Source organism: Pelophylax lessonae (assembly GCF_965119305.1).
Source record: "Pelophylax lessonae genome assembly, chromosome: 12".
In the NCBI taxonomy this organism is placed as follows: domain Eukaryota; kingdom Metazoa; phylum Chordata; class Amphibia; order Anura; family Ranidae; genus Pelophylax; species Pelophylax lessonae.
In genome coordinates, this window is record NC_138779.1 from 101,819,017 (window position 1) to 101,846,401 (window position 27,385).

At 41.6% G+C, this 27,385-nt stretch overlaps 2 protein-coding genes across 2 annotated transcripts in view; both read right to left on the reverse strand.

Moving 5' to 3' along the window:
- Window positions 1-11,333, reverse strand: part of LOC309568481 (neuronal pentraxin-1-like) — a 43,262-nt gene extending 31,929 nt beyond the window's left edge. Inside the window, exon 1 of the mRNA XM_082274156.1 lies at window positions 10,336-11,333. Coding sequence (XP_082130282.1) covers window positions 10,336-11,178 — 843 coding nt within the window. The 5' untranslated portion in view covers window positions 11,179-11,333. The remainder of the gene's footprint in view (window positions 1-10,335) is intronic.
- A 9,941-nt stretch (window positions 11,334-21,274) lies between these two features.
- The window catches only part of LOC309567912 (uncharacterized protein), a gene marked incomplete at its 3' end in the record, with an annotated part of 262,103 nt that continues 255,992 nt past the window's right edge, over window positions 21,275-27,385 (reverse strand). Inside the window, exon 3 of the mRNA XM_082273448.1 lies at window positions 21,275-21,437. Within this exon, the coding sequence (XP_082129574.1) occupies window positions 21,275-21,437 (163 nt within the window). The remainder of the gene's footprint in view (window positions 21,438-27,385) is intronic.

Consider the following 27,385-nt stretch of genomic DNA (forward strand, 5'->3'; position numbering starts at 1 on the left):
AGACTAAGGTCTTTATTCAACCTTACCAACTATGAAACTATGAGTAAAGAATTTTCACTTTCAAAATGAATTTTTACTTTGCATAATAAAAAGGTATCCACTTATTTTAGTGAATGAGACGAAAAAGTGAAAATTTACTTTGTGAAAAATACCCAATGAAGTGTAAAAAAAAAAAAAAAAAAAGAGGAAAAAAGAATTTTTAATTTTTTTGCATAATTGTAGTCATTACAATTTTACTTTATTTACTAAGCTAAGTGAAACTCCACTTTGAAAGTGAACATGCTCTATTCCTTCTGTTAATCAAACCAATTTTCAACAAAAAGGTTAATACAGGTTTTGGTTTAATTACAACTATAAAACTCCCCTATCATGGTTCCATAATTCATAACATTACCAAACTATATTTTCATCAACAAGCTTTCTCAACAGACCCACAGGCACATTAACATCCTTACTACTATGGAACAAGTTGAAAACATTTGTGATCAATGCCAAACAATCTGGCTGAACCCAATACCTATTGCTGAAAGTGACACAAAATAACTTTATTCTCTCTGAAGGAATGGTGTAATAGAGTTGACTATGTTTACAATATGGAGTATTTAGTAGTAGGGAAGAGGAACAACCAAATTATTTGCTGGGAAAATGGGGAAAAAGGAAAGATTTTAAAAAATCCAGTAATTATTTTGAAATCTTGATAATGCACCTACTATAGAATTTAAAATACTGTTAAAATGTTAAGATAGATAGAGAATAATATCAAATTTGAAGATGGATTGTTGGGCTGGGTGGTGGGGAGGGATCCAGGTTGAGGAGTGAAGGTGGGAGGGAGGTTTTTGGGTTATTCATATATCGACAATGTTATATGAGATCTTTGTTTTTTCTCTATATTTTTTTTATTGTCAACAGTAGTTTAAAACTAATAAAATGTAAATTAAAAAAAAAAACTTTATTCTCTAAAAATAATACATACACACCCACTACTTATAGTATAATTTCTGTCAAATCCTAAATATACCTAAATCTACTATCTCCCCCATTCTAAGCCTATTCTAACTACCCTGTGACATGAAAGAAGTGTATATTTACCTATGCTGAGGGCACTCTGGTCCGGTCACGTGATTGGTTTCATGGCTCTGAGGAAGAGGGTTCTCCCTTGAAACGCGTTAGCCATATGGACACCTTCAAGCTTGCCTGTCACAACTAAGCATTATGGTCCTGTGGTCTCTGGACAGCTGAAGGGACTCTCTCTTTATCCCTTGTTTATAGCGAACTCTTGTGAGTAGAATATATGTTCTTTTAATTATTTTTTAATAAATATTTTATGGTATTGCACTAGCAAGGGTGTGCCCTTCTCTTGTTTTTTGCTTCCAGTTTATGTGGATACCTATCATCCCGAGAGGGCAGCAAGACCTTTGATGCTTATGATACAGCCAATGCCTCTCTGGCCTACATGCACCTTTTGAGCGCAGGGGATATTTACATGATCGGTTTGCAGCGCCAGCTTCAATGTCGAGGAGGGACAGCCGACATTAGATAGCCCCATAGTAAGCCTATGGGTGACGTCACCGCACATGCTCTGCAGCCATTGTCGGCACTCTCCTCTCCACTGAGGGCCACTGCTGGAGAGATCATGTGAGCAGTCCGGAGCACCCTCAGAAGTATAGACATCTTTCCTTTACAGGGTAGTTAGAATAGGATTTTAATGGGGGGTGGGAGCAGGTTAAGTTATAGTTAGAATTTGACTGGAATGCTACTTTAATGGCCATGTAATCTGTTTCATTAACCACTTTACAACCGGAGGATTTTGCTGTCTTCCGTCCAGGCCACTTTTTGCGATTCGGCGCTGTGCGACTTCAACTGACAATTGCGCGGTCGTGCGATGCCGTACCCAAACGAAATTTACGTCCTTTTTTTCCCACAAACAGAGCTTTCTTTTGGTGGTATTTGATCACCTGTGCGATTTTTACTTTTTGCGCTATAAACAAAAAAAGAGCGTTTATTTTGAAAAAATAACAATATTTTTCACATTTTTTTATATGAAATTCCCCCCAAAAAAGATGTAAAAACCAATTTTTTTAAAAGTTTATGGCCAATTTGTTTTATGCTACATATGTTTGGTAAAAAAAATCGCAATAAGCGTATTTTGATTGGTTTGCGCAAAAGTTATTGCGTTTACTAACAAAGGGAAAGATTTCTGTCATTTTTGGTGTTTTTTTTTTAACGCGTAATGGCGGCGATCTGCGATTTTTTTTGCGGGACTGCGACATTGCGGCGGACAGACCGGACCCCTGACTGACATTTTTGACACTTTTGGGGGTACCAGTGACATTACTGCAGTAATCAGTGCTATATATATGCACTGTTACTGTAAAAATGACACTGGCAGGGAAGGGGTTAATTTTATTGGAGAGGGAGGGGTTAATGTATGCCTGGTGCTTACTGACGTGTAGGGGGGGAGGTGACTATGTGATTCATGGACAGATCGGATGTCCAGCTATGCTGAACAGTCCGATCTGTCACTCCCTGTCACTATGGAGATCCGCCCGCTGTGTTTACACACAGCAGGCGGATCTCCAGACTCGATCCCCGACGATCGGGTAAGAGCAGCGGCGATCGCCGCTGCTCCTCCCCTGGCCCGACTCCCGCTGTGAATGAAAACAGCGGGAGCGAGCCTCCGGCGGCGCGCAAGCGCCGCCCAGAAGGGGAGGAGTCCAGTCACGTTAATACTACGTGACTGGACGGGAACGAGCCACTCTGCCGCAGTAGTATTACTGTGAGCGGTAGTAGAGTGGTTAAATTGTTTCCTACTGTGTTTTTTTTTTCTCTGCCACATCCTACTGTTTTTTTTTTTTTCTAACATTCTCTGTGTTCCTGAACCACGCCTTTACCCTCTCCCTTCTGTTTATTTGGAATGAACAGTTCATACTAGTTGTGGTTTATGCACACTATAAATCCCATAGTCCATAATCCATAGTCCATCTTGGGAGTGTGCATGAGAGGGTGGCTGCATTCCTACATACAGTGGATCCTGGAGAATGAACATAACCTCCCTCCAACAGAAAGTTAGATCACAGAAGCAAAACCGGAATCTGAACATTTGGAGGAGGCTATGTCCAATAGCAGTGCTTTTTTTTCTAGTTAAAGCGATTGTAAAGGCAGAAGGTTTTTTTTATTCTAATGCATTCTATGCATTACGATAAAAAAAAAAAAAAAAACCTTCTATGTGCAGCAGCGCCCCTAAAACTTACTTGAGCCCATCTTTATCCAGTGATGTTGCAGGAGTTTCTCAGCTGCCCGGGACCCCCCTCCTCATTGACTGAGGCAGCAACGTGGTGTGATTGGCTCCTGCTGCTGTCAATCAAAGTCAGTCAACCAATCAGGAGAGAGAGAGGGGACGGGGCCGAGTCACGGCTCCGTGTTTGAATGGACACAGGGAGCTGTGACTTGGCTTGGGTGCCCCCATAACAAGCTGCTTGCTGTGGGGGCACTCAACAGGAGGGAGGGGCCAGGAGCACAGAAGAGGGACCCAAGAAGAGGAGGATCTGGGCTGTTCTGTGCAAAACCAACTGCAAAGAGCAGGTAAGTATAATATATTTGTTTTTGTTTTTTAAAAAGTAAGACTTTACAATCACTTTAAGATTACAGACTTGAATACATTTTTTATTTTTTTAAGACCAAAGTTTAGTGTTATTTTAATGCCTATTTTTTTTAATTGGCAGGCTGAATGTACCAAGTTGATCTATCATCTTGGCTACAACCAGCCTGCTGGATTCTCATATGATTATCGCTTGGTGGCTGCTATAGCCACTATCGATAATCATTGTCTTCTCCCAGTGGGGATGGCTTCCCATGGCCGCCCCCCCCCCCCCCCCCCGCCAGGAAGAGGCAATTGCTCGGCAGAAGAGATTCCCCTTTCAGCACACCCAGGGCTGCTAATAAGGCAGTACAACCAGTCCTGTTGTACTGGGCCCAGGTCCCATCAGCTAATTCAGGGGGCCCAGGGCCGCTGATAAGGCAGTACAACCAGTACTGTTGTACTGGGCCCAGGCCCCATCAGCTAATTCAGGGGCCCAGGGCAGCTTTATTGTTCATTTCTGCCTAAATAAACAAATGGACTTTACTAGACCACACTCTCACCCCTTCTTGCTTACCAGGGCTTAAATTACATTTCCAAAGCCCCATCAGGTTAACAGAGGGGCCCAGGAGGTGGAAGCAAAGGAAAGACTTTTTTTTCAGTTTCAGGGTGTAGGTGTATAAAGTCAGTTCTGCTTTTCCGCTGCACTGAGGTAGGGTGTGGGCGTGGTTGGGGGGGCCCCATGATTTCTAGCAGCGGCCCTGAGCACACCCATGGCTGCTGGAAATAAATTTGCACAATGTATGGCCAGCCTTGTTAATGTATGGTTAATCTTTATCCAAAAGAAAAAAAAAATGTTGTAACTGCTGAAAAAGTGCTTGGCCTTGATTTGTTAGTCAAGCTCATCTAAATTTGTTAGTAAATCTAACACTAGCCTCCCCAGATTAACACTGCAGCTGTCCAAGGGTGTCTCTGTTGCTCCTCCATCCAGAGTGGAGACACCCTCGGATAGGAACTGTGTTACTGGCAGGGTCACCAGGTGAATATAAAGGAAAACCTAGAACCTAAAAACCTAGAAAAGAAAACCAATGCAACCACCACAGTTAGGGGGATTGTTAATCTGGAATATATTGCATTTTTATTAGTTTAATAGCACTTTAGGAATGCATTTCTGGCAGACTAAAACCTTTTTTTGTACCTGTAGGGTCTTTCAATAGATAAAACATGGAGAAATGTGTATGTATTGCAGAGATGTACTACATATGTTTTTTTTTTCTTTTTTACTAACAGACATTTACACAACACATTTCAGCTGCTTGTTTCAATGTAACCTTTGCTGCCTTTTTAAAAAATAATTTCCTTGCAAAAGATCAAAATATATTTTATTATTATTTAAATTAATATTTATAATTATTTAACCACTTTACCGCTGAGTACCGTAGTACTACTGAGGCAAAGTGGCTCGTTATCGTCTGACGACGTAGTACTACGTCGTCAGACACCCCCCCTTCTGGGCGGCGCTTGCGCGCCGCCGGAGGCTCGCTCCCGCTGTATTCAGTCACAGCGGGAGTCGGGCCAGGGGAGGAGCAGCGGCGATCGCCTCTGCTCTTCCCCGATCGTCGGGGATCTAGTGTGGAGATCCGCCCGCCTGTGTAAACACAAGCGGGCGGATCTCCCAAGTGAAAGGGAGTGACAGATCGGAGTGTTCAGCATAGCTGGACATCTGATCTGTCCCTGGCTCACTCAGTCACCTCCCCCCACACACGTCAGTAAGCACCAGGCATACATTAACCCCTCCCTCTCCAATAAAATTAACCCCTTCACTGCCAGTGTCATTTTTACAGTAACAGTGCATATATATAGCACTGATTACTGCAGTAATGTCACTGGTACCCCCAAAAGTGTCAAAAATGTCAGTCAAGGGTCCGATCTGTCCACCGCAATGTCGCAGTCCCGCAAAAAAAATCGCAGATCGCCGCCATTACGCGTTAAAAAAAAACCCACCAAAAATGACAGAAATCTTTCCCTTTGTTAGTAAACGCAATAACTTTTGCGCAAACCAATCAAAATACGCTTATTGTGATTTTTTTTTACCAAACATAGGTAGCAGAAAACAAATTGGCCAAAAATTTAAAAAAAAATTGGTTTTTACATCTTTTTTGGGGGGGAATTTCATATAAAAAAATGTTAAAAATATTGTTATTTTTTCAAAATAAACGCTCTTTTTTTGTTTATAGCGCAAAAAGTAAAAATCGCACAGGTGATCAAATACCACCAAAAGAAAGCTCTGTTTGTGGGAAAAAAAGGACGTAAATTTTGTTTGGGTATGGTGTCGCACGACCGCACAATTGTCAGTTAAAGTTGCACAGCGCCAAATCGCAAAAGGTGGCCCAGACGTAAGACAGCAAAATGCTCTAGTGGTAAAGTGGTTAAGTTCTTATTATTAAAAAAAAAAAAAAACTGTAGTTCATTACAATTGGGCTTCTTTTAGAAATGTATAGTGCATTTACCCACAACAAATAATCAGCCATCTAATAAAAGAATGAATTAGCAACTATTGTTAACTGTACAATAAATATTCAGTATTAAATGTGATAGAGTTTAATATCAGTCAAAATTTAAAAAAGACCCCAGGAGCATAATCCCAGAAATATATCCAAACAAAAAGAAAGCACTAAAATAAGGGACTTTAATTATGCTGATGAGAGAATATGCATGGATAGAAAAAATAGGATACTGTTAAAAACACACAATTTTTATGACAGAATTGTCCCCAAAAAAATAGAAGCACAAATACAAGACACTATAAAACTATAAGAGTGATTGTATAGGCATTACAATAAGCAATGCCAATAGCGTTTTTCCCCCCTGATGTTTTGGACAGTTTATCTTATTGTCGTTAATATTCATGTTCATATTATTGCCCATTATTTTTTGGTTGTTTTCTGTTATTTACTGACTTGCTCTGCTTAAGTTTTAGAAGATATGTCCTGATGAAGCAGATGTTTCCATGAAACGTGTAGACCACATATGCTATTGTAATTGCTTACTGTAATGCCTATACAAGCACTCTTATGGTTTTATAGTGTCTTGGATTTGTGCTTCTAAATTTTATGGGACAATTCTGTCCATTCTTTGCAATAAAAATAGTGTGTTTTTAATAGTTTCCTATATTTTCTATTCATGCATATGCTACCATTATTAAAGGCCCTTATTTTGGTGTTAAAATTTTGTTTGGATATTTTTATTGTTTTGCACTTAGCTCATCATCCTTGCTATTTGCAATATCAGACAAGCCAGGATATTTCATGGGCTGTAGTTAGCCTGGAATATTACCAATAATGAATACAAAGAACATTTCTATGACACTGTCAACTCTATATAAAAATAAAAGCACATGCTCCTTTACCTGTCAAGCTGTTCTACTCTGTGGGGTTGATTTACTAAGACTGGAGAGTGCAAAATCTGGTGCAGCTCTGCATAGAAACCAATCAGCTTCCAGGATTTTTTAGTCAAAGCCTAAATAAACAAGCTGAAGTTAGGAGCTGAATGGCTACCATGCACATCTGCACCAGATTTCTCACTCTCCAATTTTAGTAAATCAACCACAGTATTGCTGAGAATAACCTGCCTGAAACTCTCTTTGGCATCTGGCACACTTCTGTATGTTTTAGATGCTTCCTATCTTTGTGGGCTGTGGTTCCTTCTATCAGCCCCAATGTCACTACTGTAATGATATATGGGCCAGCAGGATGAACTGTAGATGTAGAGAGGAACCGTAAAATGGACAATTGTGACAAATGAAAAGGACACTTCATGCAGCACTAGTTCAGGAATACAAAGGAGAATGGCGGTGCAAATGACGGGCCAAATAAGTGTTAAAAGACTTTTATTGGCAGGGAACTTTTCTTTTTTTACCAAGGCTCATTTCATTCAGCTGCCAGTAGTGGAAGAGAGAGGAAGACCTTTGCATGTTCTATGTTGCATCTTGGAGCTTACACAGTGCTGAAAACATTCTGCTCACTCTCATCTGATGACGTTGGGTACCTGAGTTTCCAATCACAAAGCAGCAGCACCGTTGCATGGTAGTGAGTCACATGCTCACTGTCTCAGGAAGTACCAAGTATTACCCTTTGTTCCTGGCCACTTAATAGTGTGGCAGGGGAGCAAAGGACAGCTACATGTGTGCTGCTGGGGAGGGAGACAGATAAGTAAAAAGGGGTTTATTTACTAAAGCTGGAGAGTGAAAAATCAGGCTCACTTCTGCATAGAAACCAACCAGCGTCTAACCTCAGCTTGTTCATTTAGGCTTTGGCAATGAAACCTAAAAGCTTAGTGGTTTCTATGCAGAAGTGAGCCTGGTTTTGCACTCTCCAGCTTTTGTAAATAAACCCCAACATGCTTTTAACTCTGCATGAACAAAGGAGATATTTACTTTTGCTGTCACCCAGCTGTTGTGCGCCCCTCCTGGCAGGGCTGCTGATAAGGCATTACAACCAGCCCTCCTCTACTGGGCCCGGGCCCCATCAGTTCAAAAAGGGGGCCCAGGCACCCGCTGAACAGGAGGGGTTGCTGTACTGTCTTATTGCAGGGACCAATCCTCTCCTGCCTCCCCTTACAGTGCTGCCAGCCACTCCTCCTCTTTCTCCCTCCAGCTGCACTGCAGGGGGGTCCTGGCACATGTGCCTCTTCCATTTTCTGTCCAGACCTCCCAGGTTCCCCTTTCCCCCACAGCTCTGCCGACTTCCCTCCTCTTCTCTCCCCCTAGAAACTGCTATGAGCACACAGGGAGATGTTTCAGGATGGAGAGTGGGGGAAAGGGCTGGTAAATATGTAATTTACTGGCCCCTTCCTTTCCTGAATGAACACAGTGAGCAATCTGTACCAATCACTACTGTGTTTATTCATCACTGAATCATAGTAAACAGTGTCTACTCTGCTTCAGTTTGTGAATGAGCAGGAAGCCTCAGAGCACTTCCCAATTCATTCATCTGTGCAGCCAAGGCTGCAAAGGAAGAGACTGATAAATCTAGGTCCCCAGTCACTTTCGTCCAGGAGGGGGGCCTGTCAGGTAGGCTGTATGGGGCCCTGTGATTTATAACAGCAACCCCGCCTCCTGGCATTTTAGTGTGCCCAAGAGGGACATGTGCAGCATCCAGCCCCGCTGCAGCAGGGCCGTCTTTAACACAGGGCAAAAGGGGCAGCTGCCCCAGGTCCAGTCATTGTTGTGGGGCCCAAAGCAGCTGCCCCTTGAGCCCATACTGCCTGCAAATAGTTGATAAGTGGATTCGGGAGGACCCAAGAAAATATTTGCCCAGGGTCCAATCAATATTAAAGAGGGCCCTGCGCTGCAGACAGCCTGTCAAAGTCTATGTCACTGTACCAAGTGGTACTGGAGTTTGAGGCCCTGTCCTTTTAGGGATGAAGGTCCAGAACACAGGTCTTTGGTAGAGTTTCCAGCCCCATACAAACACAGCCTACCATAGACTTTGACACACTGCCTGCAGCAGGGTTGAATGTTGCACCCCGCCTCCCCCCTGGTGCACTAAAATGTCAGGCGGCACATGCTGCAGCTGGATGGCCCGATGTGCAAGGGGACCTGGGCGGAAAGCTTTTATTGGTTAGTTTAAGTAAAAATCTATGGGTTGGTCAATACTCCTGTAGGGTATTCACTGTGGCATTGCAGCAAGAAATAACTGTTCTTCATCACATTTAATCCAGATATATGGAATGAGATGTTTGAATTGCATTTATGTGTCATCAGTGCTGTGCGCACACAATATTGGACATGGTTTCGGACATTTACTACTTGCAGTCACATTTCACCACTGTGTGATCAACATTCTGCCTTGTGACCACGCTGACTATCTCTGACTAACCTTCACTGTGCAATCACTCACTCACTTACTATTCACATTCAAACATTTAGAAAATATTATAATATAATATATAAAAATATGATTGATAAATATAAACTTGAATTAAATATTGGTTCTAATATCTATATCTATGACATTTTGTAACATAACTTTTAAAAAATGAGACTTAATATTTATCAATTTAGCTTAGTAATTGCAAACACTGCAAAAGTTCACTTTAAAAAAATAGTCTAATTTACTCTCAGCTATTTTACTGTTTTTCTTGTTTTCAGAAATCAATTCCCACCAGGAAAACAAAACTTTTTTATTTAATTTTTTTGGATAGAGTGGAGAGGGACTGGAACCCTTTTCGTTTTGTTTTTTTGCTCATATCTGAGTATTTATTTGAGAAATGTTCCCATTCTGTGCTGGTGAAAATAGTATTACCAGACAGGAAGAAAGAGAATAATCTGCAACAAAAATACAGATATAGGCAAAAATAAAAAGCTGTTAGAAGTTTTAGGCGTTCCTAATGCTGGCTATACCTTATACAATTTTCTTATTCAATTTGCTTTAAATTTAGCTTCAACTATGTAGTGCAAGTGTCTGCCTGATTGCATACAAATTTAAAGCGTTTAGGTTTGACCTCATATTGTATGGTTTTGGTAAATGTAAAGGAAAATTGCACAAGATAATTATATAATGTTTGGCCAGCCTTTTTGTAGTAAAAGCCTTCCTATCTGGTAAAGCTATTCTCACTAAACAGGTAGTGAGGGATCCCCAGATAGAAGTAACGGCCCTAGAAAGTTTTAACACTTTCCCACTTAAGCCAAAACTAAAATGAAAAAATGTTATAGTTGGAAATGCACTTTAATAATTTACAATAGTAAACCTGAGTACCTGTAAGTGCTCCAGTCTGTCTTTTAGTGACTCCAACATTCTTTCCATTTGGGGAATTCCAGGTGGTGTCACCTCTGGCGGGTCTCCCATTGTGTTTGGTGGGGCACTTGGCTTGCGACTCGAGTCATGCGATGGTTGTTCCCGATACTCCCGCTGGGTGAGAGGATGATATTCATGGTCTCTGTTATGTCCATGGATATCTTCATGCCCATGAGGATGCTCTCTCTCATGACCATGTTCTCGCTCATATCCATGATCTCTTTCATGTCCATAGTCTCTTTCATGTCGTTCTTCCCATTCATGACCATGCTCTCTCTTGTGTCCATTTTCTCTTTCATGGTGTTCCCATTCGTGGCCATGTTCTCGTTCATGTCCTTCTTCCCATTCATGGCCATGTTCCCTTTTGTGCCCGTGTTCTCGTTCATGTCCATGTCCACTTTCATGTCCATGGCTACTTTCATGTACTAAGCTTTCTTCATGCCCATGTTCCCTTTCTTGTCCATGTTCAGCAGAATGACCATAACCCTCTTCATGTACTCTGCTATGAGGGTACCCCTCACAACGGCCCAATTTTACAGTCAGCTCCCTTATAGTCTCCCTTTGATCTAAGATAGTCTCTTTTTGGTGAACCACTGTTTCACGAAGGTGAAGAATAGTTTCTTTTGCTTCTTCCTGCATGCCTACCCAATGCCCTCCTCCACCAGAACTATGACGTTGCACATTAGATTGGCAGTCCATATCCAGAGGCATCGGGGTGCAGACAAATTTTGGTAGAGAGTATTCGCTCCAACATATGTGTAACAAGAAAGTAAAGACTGTCAGAAAAAGTGAGACAAGCTTCATTTTTTTCCAAAGACAACACTCCTCTGTGGAAGATAGAATTTCTGTCCCTTTTTGACTGCCACTCTGTCTCACAATGTTCAAGTTGTCCTTCTTAATTGACAAATGACATTCAGAGGATTTAAAAATCTGATTTGCTGTGTTTCAGGTGTCACCTCCCTCTGTAATGATGAAATCCTCTTCTGTTGTTATTTCATACCTATCTAGTTCCAGCAGCCTGGTCTAGAAATGGTATTAGATAGAAGGCTAATGTTCTTAAATCTGCAGAAGGCCACACCTACAGTCTCAGTGCCCTACATGCAGCAAGAGAAGATCAAAGACTTACTTTAAACATAGCTAATAAACTCATGAGGACTTTAAGGAGATGATGCCCTGGTAAACTAGTATTGCCCTGGAATCAGTTCAAGACAGTCAGTATAAATCTGTTGAGTTTAATACTCAACAAATACTAGAGCCAGAATCTTGAATACCCTACTTATTTTTTCTTACATTTAAAAGACTGGTAAATATTACACACAAATATTTAAGCTAAAAGAAGAAAGAAAGGAATAGTAACACATCTAAATAGTACATTTTCTATAATTATTTATTTTTAATATACAATTTTAGGATTTGTTTCTAGAAATTAAAACACCTTCCAAAATACGCACAATAGTTTGTCCTTTTTATTGCAGGTATTTAATAAGGATATGTCTCAACATTCAATACACAAGTCAATTCCAACCAAACAATTCTTATGTAGTTATTGAAAAATCGGACCAAACCGGTAAAAACAAGGCTGAAATGCAAAAGATTTGTTATTCTGCTTGGCGAGTCTTATTATCCAGACACCCATAATAAACAGCTCAGCCATATCCTGAGCTTTCCTGCAGACTATACTGCAGTTGAGCAATACAGCCTGTTCAAGATTCCATGCCAACTTATGAATAGACAATGAAGGAAAATTAGCAAGTTGATGATAAACACATTTTTGTGCTCTTACCTCCAATAGGCAAGTTTAGTGTTTGACAGACAGCGCTTTACATGAGAAGCAGCATTGCTATTTAACCACTTGACCTCAGAAAGGTTTTTACCCCCTTCATGACCAGGCCATTTTTTGCTTTTTAGAACTGTGATACTCTGGTGATTGTGCGGTCATGCAACAATGTACTGTACACAAATGAATCATTTTCTCATACAAATAGAGCTGTCTTTTGGTGGTATTTGATCACCATTGGGTTTTTTAATTTTTTTCCTAAATAAAAGACAAAAGATAAAAAAAACTTTAACCCCCTCCCCCCCCCTCCAGGTCCCAGATAGTTTCTACTTTTTGTTATGAAACATATCCAATAAAATCAAACTTCTTCAAAAATTTAGGCCAAAATGTATTCTGTTATGTCTTTGGTAAATAAAAAAAACAGTAAAGTAAGTGTATTGGTTTGTGTGAAATTTTTAGTGTCTACAGTACAAACTATAGTATATATATTTGAAAATTGATCAATCCTGATGTACTGTCGGCCTCATTTCTTGAGACCCTTTAAATGCCAGGACATTACAAATACACCCAAATGACCCTTTTTTGGAAAGTAAATAGTCTGAAGTGTTTAGACTAAGAGGCATGGCAAGTTTTTTGAAATTGTAATTTTTTGTCACAGTTTTTTGAAAAATTATAAAAATTAAAAACATTTTTTTTTCTTTTCACATACTGTCACCAGTGCGGTACAGCGTTATCATACGAGTGGTGTGGTGGTGATCAGGGATACTGACTTGTGACAGTATGTTAAAAAAAATAATATATATTTTTTTTCTTTTTGTAGCACCCTACTGGTAGGTGCTAGGTAAAACATAGCGGGCTTTGTCTGCCTAACAGCAGAGCCATATTTTCTTTTCTACAGGTAGGTTGCCATTGCTACCAAGTGTGTCTGCTCTGAGGGAAATGTCCCCACTGGCTCCTGTGAGAGGCTTCTCATAGGGCAGTGTGGGAAGCCCAATCAGGGGACACAGCGTGTAACTACCCCAGAAGGCAGATTCTGCCACAGAGGATTCTGGGAGTGGATATAGGTTTGGGGGGAGGTGCGTGGCACATTTTCTTTGGCGGGAGCAGAGTCCCAGGAAGGAAAGTGCGGCTGTCTCTCCTCCTGTCTGAGGAAGGTGGATGTCTCAGGGTGTGCTGAGTTGAGCTGAAGGGATCCAGTGTGCCGAGAGCCTGCGGAGAGAGAGACGGGTCCAGTCCCAGGAAAGCCTACACAGGTCTTGAGTACTGTGGATTGCCCCTGGGGGTCTGCCTAGAGTCAGAGGGGACCACTCCGGAAGAGGTTCTGGGATCCAGTGTCAGCTAGCTGTGAAAGGGGGTACCTAGGTTGAGGACCCTGAAGTTGTAAAGCTGGTACATAGTCAGTGGACCCTGAAGAGTTCAAGTAGTAAAGGGGGCACCTGCAGTCTGGGCCCTGAATTGTATTGCGTGTGCCAGTTACAGTGATAGCCATTTGGAGTTCTGCAAAATACTACCTCAAGCTGTGACAGGCGGGGAAAAGTATTCAGAGACTTACACAGTGAAACAGTGTCAAGAGTACTACAGTTCTCAGTCTTGGATCTACTGGACTATAGGTCGGGGATTCAACACTTCCTCTGTTTTACAGAGTGTTCTCAGAGTCAGTGAGTGTTGGCTGGCGCTGGCTAGCCTCAAGGAAGCGCCAATGGGAATTTTTCCAGGATCAAAGTCCCAACTGTAATTAGTTCAAGCCGAGAGGAGTATCCCACTCATTCCCTTCTCCCATCCCCTTAATTTATAATAAAAACCACAAACAAAGATGCCGGAGTTGTCACTGTTTCAGATGTCACACCTGGGGACTCAGCTCACATGGGCTGGAGAGGATTCCGGTATTAATGGCAGACCCACATCAGGCCACAGGCTTGGAAACCTTGCTGCATTTTTTACCATTTTGTTTCTTTTTTTCACTATTTTTTACATACTTTCATCAGAGTAGTTCAGTGTCACCAAAGTCACACTACTTAGGTGGGTGATTAGGGATTTTTTTTTCACACTCTTATTTCTGTTACAGTGATGATCACTGTAACAGCAATGTTTAGCACTATCATGAATGGGTTACATTCATAACAGCTGTGATTTACTATTGTGTGCTGTCATCGGCCCACAGCTATTACACAGTACAAGGTGCTGTGATTGGCCCAGGTACCATGTGATATTTGTTGGTCAATCAGAGCATCACTATAGAAATCACATTTGTTATGAATGAAATAATTCATATCAGTTTTGTTGACATTGTAATCATGTGTTAGCAGGAGCAGCAATCCACTGTGCCTGGTTGTAGGCGGGTTGCCTACTGTGACTAGTCAGTTACTTGGCTGCCCAGGACAGGGGGAAGGAATTAATGTTTCTTGCCACCTTCCCTGATCATGTTCTCAGGCCTTTTGGGGTCCGGCCTCTCTTCTCATGACATAGGAGCCGTCTCATCAGGATCTCCGAAACCATGGATGCCTCTGCTCGAGATCCACCAATTATGGACTACACCCGAAAGAACTTTACCTGCACAAGTACACTGAGGCAACTGCAACTAGAGATAGATAGGGAAAGGATGTTTTTTTATTCCTTTTGCACGTTATGCTGGATTTTCAGTTAAAGTTGTTCAACTGCCATTAGCCTGGTCTGCAGTTATTCAAAGATGTATGTTGGGTCTTAGCGTATTACTAAGAACCTGGGTTTGTAAAAGCCCTATAGGTTATTTGTAACACCACTACAAAAGGTTAACTCGCAAGGCAAGGAAGAGAGTGTAGTTGCCATGGGTAATTGTAAGGAAGAGCAGCTACAGCAGCCAGTCCTTTGGTGTGGTACCTGGTTAGATGACAGGTCGTCTGGTAGTGAGTGGGTAAGTGCTCTCACTTCCTCCCTAGCTGTCCATCTCCTTCAGTCACTGGGAGCAGACTAGTGTTACAGAGATTCAATGCCTGGTCATGAGGTACAGGAAGGAAAAAGTTAATGAGTACACATGGGGCCTGCCATGTGCTCGGCGGGACCCCATTCTGTTACTGGGAGTGAGGTAACAGAGGTATGCTGGTGTTGGTGGAGTGAGAGAAAGCTCTGCATGTCCCTCCGAATGCAACATATATCAGTTACAAGTGAATAGTGACATGGGACAAGGCATCTTACGGGGGGGGGGGGGGGGACTCTGCACACAAGTGGCTCATCTTTGAGTTGGGGACTGCTTTAATGTTTAAATTCTTCACATGACCGCAGCCTCCACCCGATCCTCGGCATTGGTCAGCATGTCTTTGGGCATAGAGATACCCCACGTGCATGGGCGCAGTAGACACCGCCCACACAGTGGACACAGCGGTTGCAGGAGCATCGCACTTTGTACCCCTAACCCGGAAGAGGCAGGATGACGTACATGTATGAGATCCTGTCTACTCGTGCCATCCTGCCACAGTAAATGCACTGTGCCTGGGTGGCAAGCATTTAAAGTCCAATTACACTTTCATCTTTCGTAACAGTATGCAGTCTGGCAGTTGTAAAGGACACAACTGGTACTGGCAACGATATACCATGCACTAGGCAAGGACACCCATCAAAAGCCCAAGCATGTTTGTCCTTCAAACTTGTTTCGAGCTAGGTAGCAATCAAAAACAGTTTTCAATGCAGGGTGGCTTCACACAGCAAGTCTACAGCGAACAAAACATTTGTTCATCCAAGCAGCTAACTAAGCTCTGGTCAGCACCTGACTTACAGGCTGTCCACTAATGGGTTCCCCCCCAAAAAAAAACCCAGCAGCACGTGTACCTATTTTAGTGTTCTGTTAGCACTCAGCAGTTTTACCCAGCAGCAGGCTTCCACAGCTAAGAGAGATTGAGAGAGATAGAGATCCATGAGTATCTGAGCCCTGAGAACTGCTGAGACTAATAATGATATCTGGCTATAAGGCAGGATGTGGACCTAGGAATGAATCTCTTCAAAAGCTCTTCAAAGCCACCGGGCTACATGAGTCATACCAGAAATGATTAAGATTCTGAGAAAACAAAAAGTTTGTTTTTTCCTCATCAGCCATAAACTCTGGAGCCCTTCACCATGTGTATGTGAGAAACCATTGGTCTGACACATGCAATCATCCAAATCCTTCCAACCAGCACCTCACACAATGAACAGTCCAAAACTTATCACAGCAGATAAATAACAATCACAAGATCAATTTGAAAGAAAGCATAATTATTGTTCTCAATTGATAAAAGTACACCTGTACTAAGAGAAACATGAAGGCTGCCAGGGTTGACATCCCTCTGAAAGTAATTCTTACCTGGTTGTCTCTGGCTTAAGTACTTAAAGTCACTGTCCGTCCTGGAACAGGCATAGAACAGCTGAAGTGGGCAGCACAGTGGCTAAGTGGTTAGCACTTCTGTCGAGCAGCACTAGGATTATTGCCAAAAAATCATTGGCAGAAATGGCCTGCATGGGTTTCCCTTGGGTACTCTGATTTCTTCTCACACTCCTTAAGACATGCTGTTAGGTCAATTGGCTCCTGCCTAAATCGACTCTAGTATGTATGAGTTTGAATGTGAGTTAAGCCTCGTACACACGCGTCGATAATTGGCTGTGAATTTTCGGCCAACGTCCGATCGGCCTATTTTCTGCTTGTTAGTATGATGCTTCCGACAACCGACTCCGACTTTTCGGCCGAAAAAAAACTGGTGTGCAGGCTATAAAATTTTTGTTGGCCGTCAACACAACGGCCGATTTTCTGTCAGTCAGTACAGATTTCGGCAGACAAAAATCTAATGAGCAAGACTGGGCATGCTCAGAGAAGAAAAAACACACAGAAAGTAAACCAGCACATGACATCACTTCTGAAGTAGATTTTTGTTGGCCGAGAAAATTTGTGTGCAGTCTAGGCACATTCCAACCAACAAAACACCACTCTGGACAAAAGTCGGACGATCGGTCGGCCGATAATCGTTGTGTGTGCACAAGGCATCAGGGACCTTAGACTGTAAGCTCCTTAATGCCTTTCCACCCGGCCTATAGCAAAATGATGGCTGGGTGCGGGTTCTATTGTTTTGACTGGGTGTCATAGGACATCTTTCAGTACATGCTGTTTGTGTGCACCCCAGGGGGTGCGCAGAATGGGGATCGTGGTGCAGTTTGTCTCTTGGACACACCACATCCCTGATCACGGTAAAAGGCCTATGACATAGGCTCTTTGCCATGTGATCAGCTGTGTCCAATCACAGCTGATCGCAGTATAAATAGGAAGTGTTGGTTATCGGCATTCCTCTGCTCGCCCTGACAGCGTGAGTAGAGGAGAGCCAATAAGCGGCTCTCCTAATGGAGGATCTGCACTGATAATCAGTGCATTATTTATATAAAGTGAACTTGAGTGCAGTCCCATCAGTGATGCCTGCAAGTGCCCACCAATGATGCCTACCAGTGATGCCTATCAGTGCCCATCAGTGCCCATCAGTGTTGCATATCAAAGCCACCTATAAGTGCCCATTGCACTGCGATGTAAGGTAAGGTGGGGGACTCTTGACTTCTAATGGTGGGAAGGCTCTTGACATCTGATCTGGGGGATGGGAATGGGGGACGGGGACGGGTGGAGTGCTCTAGTCTTACCGATACAACTGGCCCTGTGAGGGCAACCATAATGCTGATGCAGCCCACGATGAAGCGGCGCTTGACACTCCTGACTTAGATTATAATAAACCAAGTTTCTTTAGGCCACACCTAATATCCAGTGCACTTTAGCCACACCCACTCTTCACAGTGATGAATGGACCACAGCACATGTCTCTCTTTTCCAGTTTCCAGGTGCTGAGGTTAGGTTTATGTCTGAAAGACTCTTGCTTTTGGCACAATAATTACATTATTTTTTAGATTAATGAAGCACTGTCAACCATGTATGTGGTTGTAATAAAATGGTGCAAAGTAAATTCAGTACCAGGTGCAAACCCCCTCCCTTCCCACATCTTGTCCCTGTTTTTGCAATAACAATGGTGCGGCTATATAAGCCCTACTCTACTAAACAACAAAACAAGAAAGGAGCATCAGCCTTATGCATTACCTCAGATGCTATTTATTGTGTGAGAGGATACACAATAACTGTAATTTCATAATCAAAATCCAAAGTAACTGGACTTCATGATGTTTAAAAAATATGTACATGATCTCATTGTTAATCAGTGGGTATCGATCTATTAAGACAGGGGTTCCTAACAAGGGGTATCAACACCCCTGGGGGTAGTGCACGTTATGTTAAATTATTAACTATCACTGTTATAGGTACAGATTGAGGTGGCAAGCTCCCTAATTTTATTATTAGAGTCGAAACTGGAATCAAAGTGAAGAAATTAGTTGATGTGTCAGATAACAGGCAAGTAATGTTGTTAGTCACTGTACCTCGATTTAATGTCCTGATTGAAAAAAAAAAAAAAAACAGTAAATATCTCATTAGTAACAGCTAGCCAGTTTATTCTTAAGTTACTGGTTTTCATATGAATAAATGTGATATAATCTTTATGAATTTATTTCAGCTGTTCTGTCCCTAGTTATCCATTTGTAAAACCAAGCTATTGCCATTCTTTGAAGTCATACTGGTATCTAACCGGTGGTGATAATATGGGGCATATTGAGTAATTCATTGGGGTTCTGCAATCGTGAAATGGTTAAGATCCCCTTAAGTCCCGGTTCACACTTGTGCGATGCGGGAAGGCTGCGAATTCGTAGCCTGTTCCCGCATCGCAAACGCACATCTGGCAGTTCACACTGCCATATGCGATACGCAGGGGGTGTCAATTAAATGTTAACGACACCCCCAGTTTGATCGCATATGGCAGTGCGATCTGACAGTTCGCACAGGATCGGATCGCACAAGTGTGAAGCACTGTGCAATCCGATCCTGATGCGGCTGGAAAAAAGGGTCCTGTGCGTGTTTGGTGCGGATACAGTGCGAATTCAGCCATACAAAGTGTATGGCTGAATTCGCATCCGCACATCCGATCGCATGTAATGAAGGAGCAGTGCGCTCCGAATTACATGCGATCGCCGCACTCGCAGTAATGTGAACCGGCCCTTATTCAGTACAAAAAAAAAAAATACATTTTGAAATTCAACTAGCTTATTGTTAAACTGATCAGATATTTACATAGTTTGTGAGGTTGAAAAAAGACATCAGTCTATCCAGTTCACCCCTATGATGTGTGTGTGTGTTTGCTGTTAACCATACATTGTATACCCCTGTATGTTGTGGTCTTTAAGGTGCCCATCTAATAGTTTTTTGAAACTATCAATACTCCCTGCTGATACGACTGCTTGTGGAAGAGAATTCCACATCCTTACTGCTCTGACAGTAAAGAACCCCCTACGTATTTTAAGCTTGAACCTTTTTTCCTCAAGTTTTATTGAGTGGCCACGTGTCTTATTGTATTCCCTTTCTCTGAAAAGTTTGTTCTTTATGCTAGGGTCGCCAGTACAGTATTTGTACATTGATATCATATCCCCCCTCAATCGTCTCTTCTCCAGAGAGAATAAGTTCAGTGCTTGTAGTCTTTCCTCATAGCCGATGCCCTCCATTCCCCTAATTATTTTTGTTGCCCTTCTCTGGACTCTCTCCAGTTCCAGCACATCCTTCCTGAGGACCGGTGCCCAGAACTGGACAGCATACTCCAGATAAGGTCGGACCAGAGTCTTGTAGAGTGGGAGAATAATCTCTTTATTTCTGGAGTGAATCCCTTTTTAATACATCCCAGCATTCTGTTCGCTTTGCTTGCAGCGGCTTGGCATTAAATGCCACTGCCAAGCCTGTTGTCTACCAGTACCCCAGGTCCTTTTCCATCCTAGAATCCCCCAGAGGTTCCCCCCCCCCCCAGAGAGTAGCTTGCTTTCACATTACTGATGCCCAGGTGCATTACTTTACATTTTTCAACATTAAACCTCATCTGCCATGTAGTTGCCCACCCCATTATTTTATTTTATTGGATATTGCAATTTGTTAAATGCTTTACCTAATATAAATCTAAAGAACTATGAGGGGAAATACAGTTATTAGTGGAGATTGCATACAATAAAATTATTTACAACCTAGGTTTAACAAAAACTGAACTCTGGAAGCAGTGCCAAAAAAGGTAGGCAGAGGGCAATGGACTAGTTACCAGTATTCAAAAAACGGTAAAAATATCTGCGCTTGGAAAAAGAAATAACAAGAAAATAAGGCAGCCAGCACAATGGGCAAGATTACGCAACCCAAATTACATATACACAAAAGGGCAGCGCCAATGCATGATAAAACAATAATGAAAGTTCATGTAAGAGTCCATATGAAGAGTGACGAAGGAAAATCCTCCACACACCAGTGAATGGCAGTGAAAGCAATAAAGATGGAGTCCTATCTCAAAACACCACGTGGATATGGATAAACTGCTTACCAGATGTTGTTGACTCTCAAATTATAGAGAAGTTAACACCAGCATGATTGTACAGGAATATGAGATGTTCCAGGGATATCCTCAAGACGTCAATCCCATCCATAGTCCATAGGGATGTATTGATGAATAACAGTGACCCTCTCAAGTCCGCTAAAATCCAAAGTACCTCAGCAAAAATGAGCTACAATGGTGTAGTATGTCTATACAAAGTCCAACATTCCGACCCGCCAGTATTGCCTGTGGTTCCTCTTCAACTGATTTTTCCCCATTACTGCCTTATCATGCCTTTTTCTGCATTGTGTCTCTGTGTGGAAGTGGCCATCTTGGTAGAGGCAGTGTTTGGCTTCCCCATGACAGAGCCCACAGCAAAGACTACAGTGAGCAGACACCCTCACATACCAGGAAGGGCACTGCTATTTTTCAGGAAGAATGCAATACTAACAGTAGATTTTCAAGGTACTGCTCAGCACACATTATATTTCCCAAAACGTAGCAAACCTTTATATTTGGAGTTCAGGTACATTTTAAGTATGTTTGTAATATCTTGAAAGACAGAAAAAATACAGCAAAGGAGACCCAGTGTGCCAGTAGGAAACATTGGATTCTTTTGTCCTAAGTGCCAAGTTCTGCTATACACTTGGAAGATATGTTCATCTTTTGGTTTTCTTTCTATCATTTTCATGTGTAATGATCAGTCAACTACAGAAAGCTGGATATTGTCTTCTTCATATGCCCTGATGTCTAATGCTTTCCGCAGCTTTATCCAGAACAATTCATGGCCCTCAGGATCTTCAGGAAGGTTGATATATGTATTCTGCTTGATCAGCTTTCTTAGCTTGTGGTAGCCGGAAAGTCTAGAGATTGAAGAACATAATAGGCTGTGAGGATATCTGGCTGTATAAATAAAAGCTTATAGCACAGTAACGTTTTTCATCATACAAAAGGTCTCTTAACATTATAGCTAATGGAATTTCTGAAAGCATGCTATTATATCAGAGAGCATGCTAGATTCTAAATCAGAAAATAAAACAAGTTATGTTCATAATTCATATGCAAAGTTGAGAAAATAAAATTAGCAATTAAAAGGACACAAAACATATATTTTTGTATCTGAATTATATTTAGGGATGTATACAAAAGTTTTCCTTTGCCAACATTTTTGGCAAAATTTCAGACATTTTAGTGAAAATTTAGCCATTTTGGTGAAATGTTACTTGTCAATGAAAGGCGCTGATGTCAATAGATTGCAGTGGGCTTTAAAAAGCTCATGATGATTGGAGAAGCTCCTTTCAATATGCTGGACCAATTTGTGTGCCACAAAAAACCTTTATGATAACCCTTACGGTAAACCCAATCCTTACTCAAGCTCTAACCCTAATGCTAACCCTAGCACTTTGTTTATTAACCACTTAAGCCCCGGAAGATTTCCCCCCCTTCCTGACCAGGCCATATTTTGCGATTCGGCACTGCGTGACTTTAACAGACAATTGCGCGGTTGTGCGACGCTGTACCCAAATGAAATTGATGTCCTTTTTTTCCCACAAACAGAGCTTTCTTTTGGTGGTATTTGATCACCTGTGAAATTCTTAGTTTTTGCGCTATAAACAAATAAAGAGCGACAATTTTGAAAAAATAACAATATTTTTCAAATTTTTTTATATGAAATTCCCCCCAAAAAATGTAAAAATCAAGATTTTTTAACACTTTAAGCCAATTTGTTTTCTGCTTCATATGTTTGGTAAAAAAAAATCGCAATAAGCGTATTTTGATTGGTTTGCGCAAAAGTTATTGCGTTTACTAACTAAGGGAAAGATTTCTGTCATTTTTGGTGGGTTTTTTTTAACGAGTAATGGCGGCGATTTGCGATTTTTTTTTTTTGCGGGACTGTGACATTGCGGCGGACAGATCGGACCCTTGACTGACATTTTTGACACTTTTGGGGGTACCAGTGACATTACTACAGTAATCAGTGCTATATATATATGCACTGTTACTGTAAAAATGACACTGCCAGGGAAGGGGTTAACTTTATTGGTGATGCAGGGGTTAAGTGTTTCCCTAGGGGCGTGCTTATAACTGTAAAGGGGTGTGGCTAGTAATGTAACCACAGAGACATACGATCCTACATAGCAGGATCGTATGATCTCTGCAGTTAGATCAGGGAGAATGACAGGCGGCTTTGTTTACATTAGCCGTCTGCCTTTCTCCCTCTCCACGGGGGGATCGCTAGTGATGGCGGACATCGGGTCCCGCCGGTCACACGCGCGGACTTGTTAGGGAACGAGCAGGGGCGGGAGTGCGCCTCCGGCGGCGCGCGCTCGCCCCCTAGAGGCTCTCAGGCTAGCGACGTAGTACTACGTCACTATGCCTGTACGGGGCTGACCGCCGCAGTAAATAGTCGTGCGGCGGTCGGCAAGTGGTTAACAAAGCCATGTGATCAGTGTTGTCATGGCAATTACAGTACTTTTTTTTTTATTAACAAAGCCATGTGATCACCATGTCAAGACTGGCATGATGATCGCACAGCTTTGTTCATAATCAAATACATTCATCATCTGCACTGACATGGTAAAGAGTGGCTTTTCTGTTGAAGCCTAACTCCAGACTTTAGTTAACTTTAACCACTTAAGGACCGGAAGGTTTTACCCCTTAATGACCATGCCATTTTGTGCGATTCGGCGCTGCGCTAATTTAACTGACAATTGCGCGGTCGTGCAACTCTGTACCCAAATAAAATTGATATCCTTTTTTTTCCCACAAATAAAGCTTTCTTTTGGTGGTATTTGATCACCTCTGCAATTTTTTTTTTTTTTTTGCACTATGAACAAAAAAAGAGTGACAATTTTGAAAAAAAAAAAAAAAACAATATTTTTTACTTTCTGCTATATAACAATCCCAATAAAAATAGATAAAAATCAAATGTTTTCCTCATTTTAGGCCAATTTGTATTCTTCCACCTACTTTTGGTAAAAAAAATCCCAATAAGTGTATATTGATTGGTTTGTGCAAAAGTTATCAAGCTAGGGGAAAGATTTATGTCATTTTTATTTAATTTTTTTTTTACTAGAAATGGCGGCGATAAGCGATTTTTAGCGTGGCGGCGACATTGCGGTGGTCAAATCGGACACCTAACTGACATTTTTGACAGTTTTGGGGGGACCAGTAACATTACTACTGTAATCAGTGCTAGAATAATATGCACTGATGAAGAACAATATGCACTGTTACTGTAATAAGGACACTGGCAGGGAAGGAGTTAACACCAGGGGGCAATCAAAAGGTTAAATGTATGCCTAGGGGGTGCAACTGTGAGCAGGGCCGGTGCTAGACTATTTTGCGCCCTAGGCAAGATTAGCTACTTGCACCCCCCCCAAAAAACACTGTACACATTGCCCCCCTTCCTGCACATAATGCCACCCCCCCTGTAACCCTACACTGCCCTTCCTGTATACACTGCCCTCTTTAATTCTACACCTCCCTTCCTGTACACACTGCCCCCCCTCCCCGCACACACTGCCTCCCTTTAATGCTACATCCCCTTTAACCCTACACCACCTTCCTATACACACTGCACCCCTTTAACCCTACACTCCCTTCCTGTACACACTGCCCCCCTCTCTAGAGGTTACATCCACTGGGGATGAGGAGGTGACAGGAGAGGAATGTGGCACTGGTCATGGCTGCGCCCTAGGCGGCTGCCTAGTTCGCCTAGTGGTAGCACCGGCCCTGACTGTGAGGGGGAGAGGCTTACGGAATCAACACAGGAACCTGTGTTCCTAAATAGGAGGAACACAGGACCCCTGTGTTGATTGCTGATTGTTTATAACGGCAGACCGCCGTCCTGTCTCCTGGGGAGTGATTGTGGGTGCCCGGCGGCAATCGGGGCCGCCGGCCCAGCAGAACAGCTTCTCCTCTAGGGAATCGCCTTGCGTGTGTGCCCTCGGGCTCGCTACTGAGGAGTGACTTATGAGTACGCCGATTCGCGTAGGAGAAAAGAGGAGCCTTCACAAAAGACACGGAAGTCTTTGGAGTTAATGCAACTGTGTCACATAAAAAGATGAAGCTACTAGTAGGTATAAAGTGCAGGCGTCTAGAGGTACCTGTGCATACCTGCAGCAGCTTTCACTGCCCCCATTATGCCAAAATGCCAGGGCTCAACTTTAAAGAAACTAACAGCTTTAATTTTTTTGTAAAGTGACATTCATTTTAGGTAAATAACACAAAGGACATCAGGGAGCTATTCCGCCATATTTGCCGGATTACGCAAAGTATCTAATTTTCTGTTTAGATTTGAATAAGATCCCTTCTAAGTACCACTAAGTATTTCCATACTAGGAAAAACAATGGACAAAAGTAATTGTCTTTCACTTCAGGGACTATGTATTTCCTATTTACTCTTTGAAGAGTACTAACATTAAAACGAGAAGTCAAATTTGTATATTCAAATATTACAATAATAAAATAACCAGAAAATAAAAGTATATTAGTCTTTATATTATGTAGGCTATCCTATTCTGCATCTTATGTGGGTTTCAACTCAGCAAGTAGTGTACGACTGTACTTGTACATAATCCTATCCTATTTGGCTCTTATTACACTGCTTAATTTATTAGATCTTCGAGGCACGGCTTACTTGCTTGAACAGTTTTGAATACATGCCTGGAGCATCCCAAGCTTAATTGTTTTTTTCAAAGTAAACTTGTAATAAACCTTGGTAATTCATACTAAGCATATGATGACTTGTGTAAACAAAGGCTAACCTACAATGAAGTCCATCTGTTTTACATTCCCTAAAAGTGAAACACCCATCTAACTCCCAAGTCTCTCTATTGATCAATGAAATCATCCAGAACAAACAGGAATGTTCTATAGAGGGGAGGAGAAACGTTAAGCAATTTTCACCTGTTTATGCATTTTTTTTTTTGCATACTTTTATCAAATGTTTAGTTTGAATTGCTCATGTTTTTTTTTTTAAATGAAAGTTATAGAACTCCTTGAAAGTTGAATCTACCACCTAGATTAGCTATAATAATTACAAAGAGCTCTGACATGAACCCAGGTTCTATTTGCTGAGCAATTCATTTTGAATTCAAAATGTCTGCTGATGATTGTCAATTGCGTATAGATTTACATTTTATGTAGGAACACCTAAAGAGACAACCATACAAATAATCAGAAGGGAAATTCTAACATGACCAGTAGTCTAAATTCTTGAGAATGAGCTTGATTAGGCCTTATACAAAAGCTTTACCCCAGTGGCCAGGGATGTTTAAACACAGAAAATTTGATAAATACAGGCAGGGAAAGAAACACATTAAACGTGGGAAAAGAAATGCCTCTTGCCCTTGGGGTTTTTCATTGGCATACAATGAGAAGTAAAATCTCTATCCTACAACTTGGAACATTTTTTTATTGTTTGTACTAACCTATTAAAAGTGCATGCTCCAAGCTAAATTTTTGTGATAGCAATATATATATATTACAGATATTACATTATATTATATATATTATATTACAGATATTACAATATATATATATATATATATATATATATACAGATATTATAGATATAGACCCCACAATTCTCAAAGATCAAAAATACAAAAAACTTTTCTGCCTATTTATGATGAGCCAATCTACCCTGAGTTCAGTTTGACAGGGGTTTGGAAAACTTTAAATAAGTTCAGATGCTGAACCCAAACCCCATTAAAATTAGTGGGAGTCGAATCTGTCAAATTAAAAATGCCCACATTGTGGGCTAATACTGTATGCAAGAGAGTGTAAATAAAGTATTGGGGTGGGGGTGGGGGGCATTGCTCTAGGGAGCATGTACCAATGCAAAAAAAATACATAAATTCAATTCGGCCAGGAGCAGTGATTTATTAATAGCTTAAAGTGAAACAATACAAATGTCCAATTCGTGCCAATGAAGGGGTGGATGTCATTGATGTACAGAAATTAATGCAGCAGCTCTGACATTTACAAAGAAAAAAAAAATTAAAATTGTCAGCAAATGACTTTGACAACTGTCATTGCCATCTTCTTTGTTAGGGGTCTGCTATGTATTGGGGGGACCTTTGAAGAGGTGTGTGTGCTTTTTTTTTTTTTTTTTTTAAAGAAGTTAGCAATTAATGTAACTTGCTGGTATTTAAAACGAATTTGTGTTTTTTTTCTCTGTAAATGTCATTTAATAAGGTGGCCCGCAGATACCACCCCCCCCCCAATATATATAACAAATGGGGTACATAGTACCTCTATCATTTACAAAATAAGGAGTTAAAGTCTACAAATAAAGACACCCAAACCTTTGAAAAGTCTTTATTCAAATAATGAAGCCCCACCCCCAAAAGTCCCTTGTTGTAAATCCACCATCAATCATGATGCCCACCACTGCTGACTGGCTTTTTAAGCCTTTTCCAACTTATAAACAATTTACAGAAAGCAACACCAATGAGGAATAATGCACCTGTATGTCATTGGTGGCTCCTCCGTGGCTCGCAGAACGAGCACCCGGGAGCCCAGCAATCTGCATATCCCCCAGACACAGTGGATGACATTACCGCTGTGATCGGGGGGTGATCACATGGTCTTGTACTCAATGGAAGCTGAAAGTGAACATTGTTTTTTCTGCTCTCAAACAGATCAGCTGTGAGATCAGGAAGAACTGTTGCTGCAGCCTGCATGTACACTCACAGACTGCAGTGCCAGCCTGCCCCAGTGTGAACAATAAGGCATGCAACCAGCCCCTGCCACTTGTCCTAGTGTCACCAGTGCTCATGCCATACCCCATACCAATGTCCTA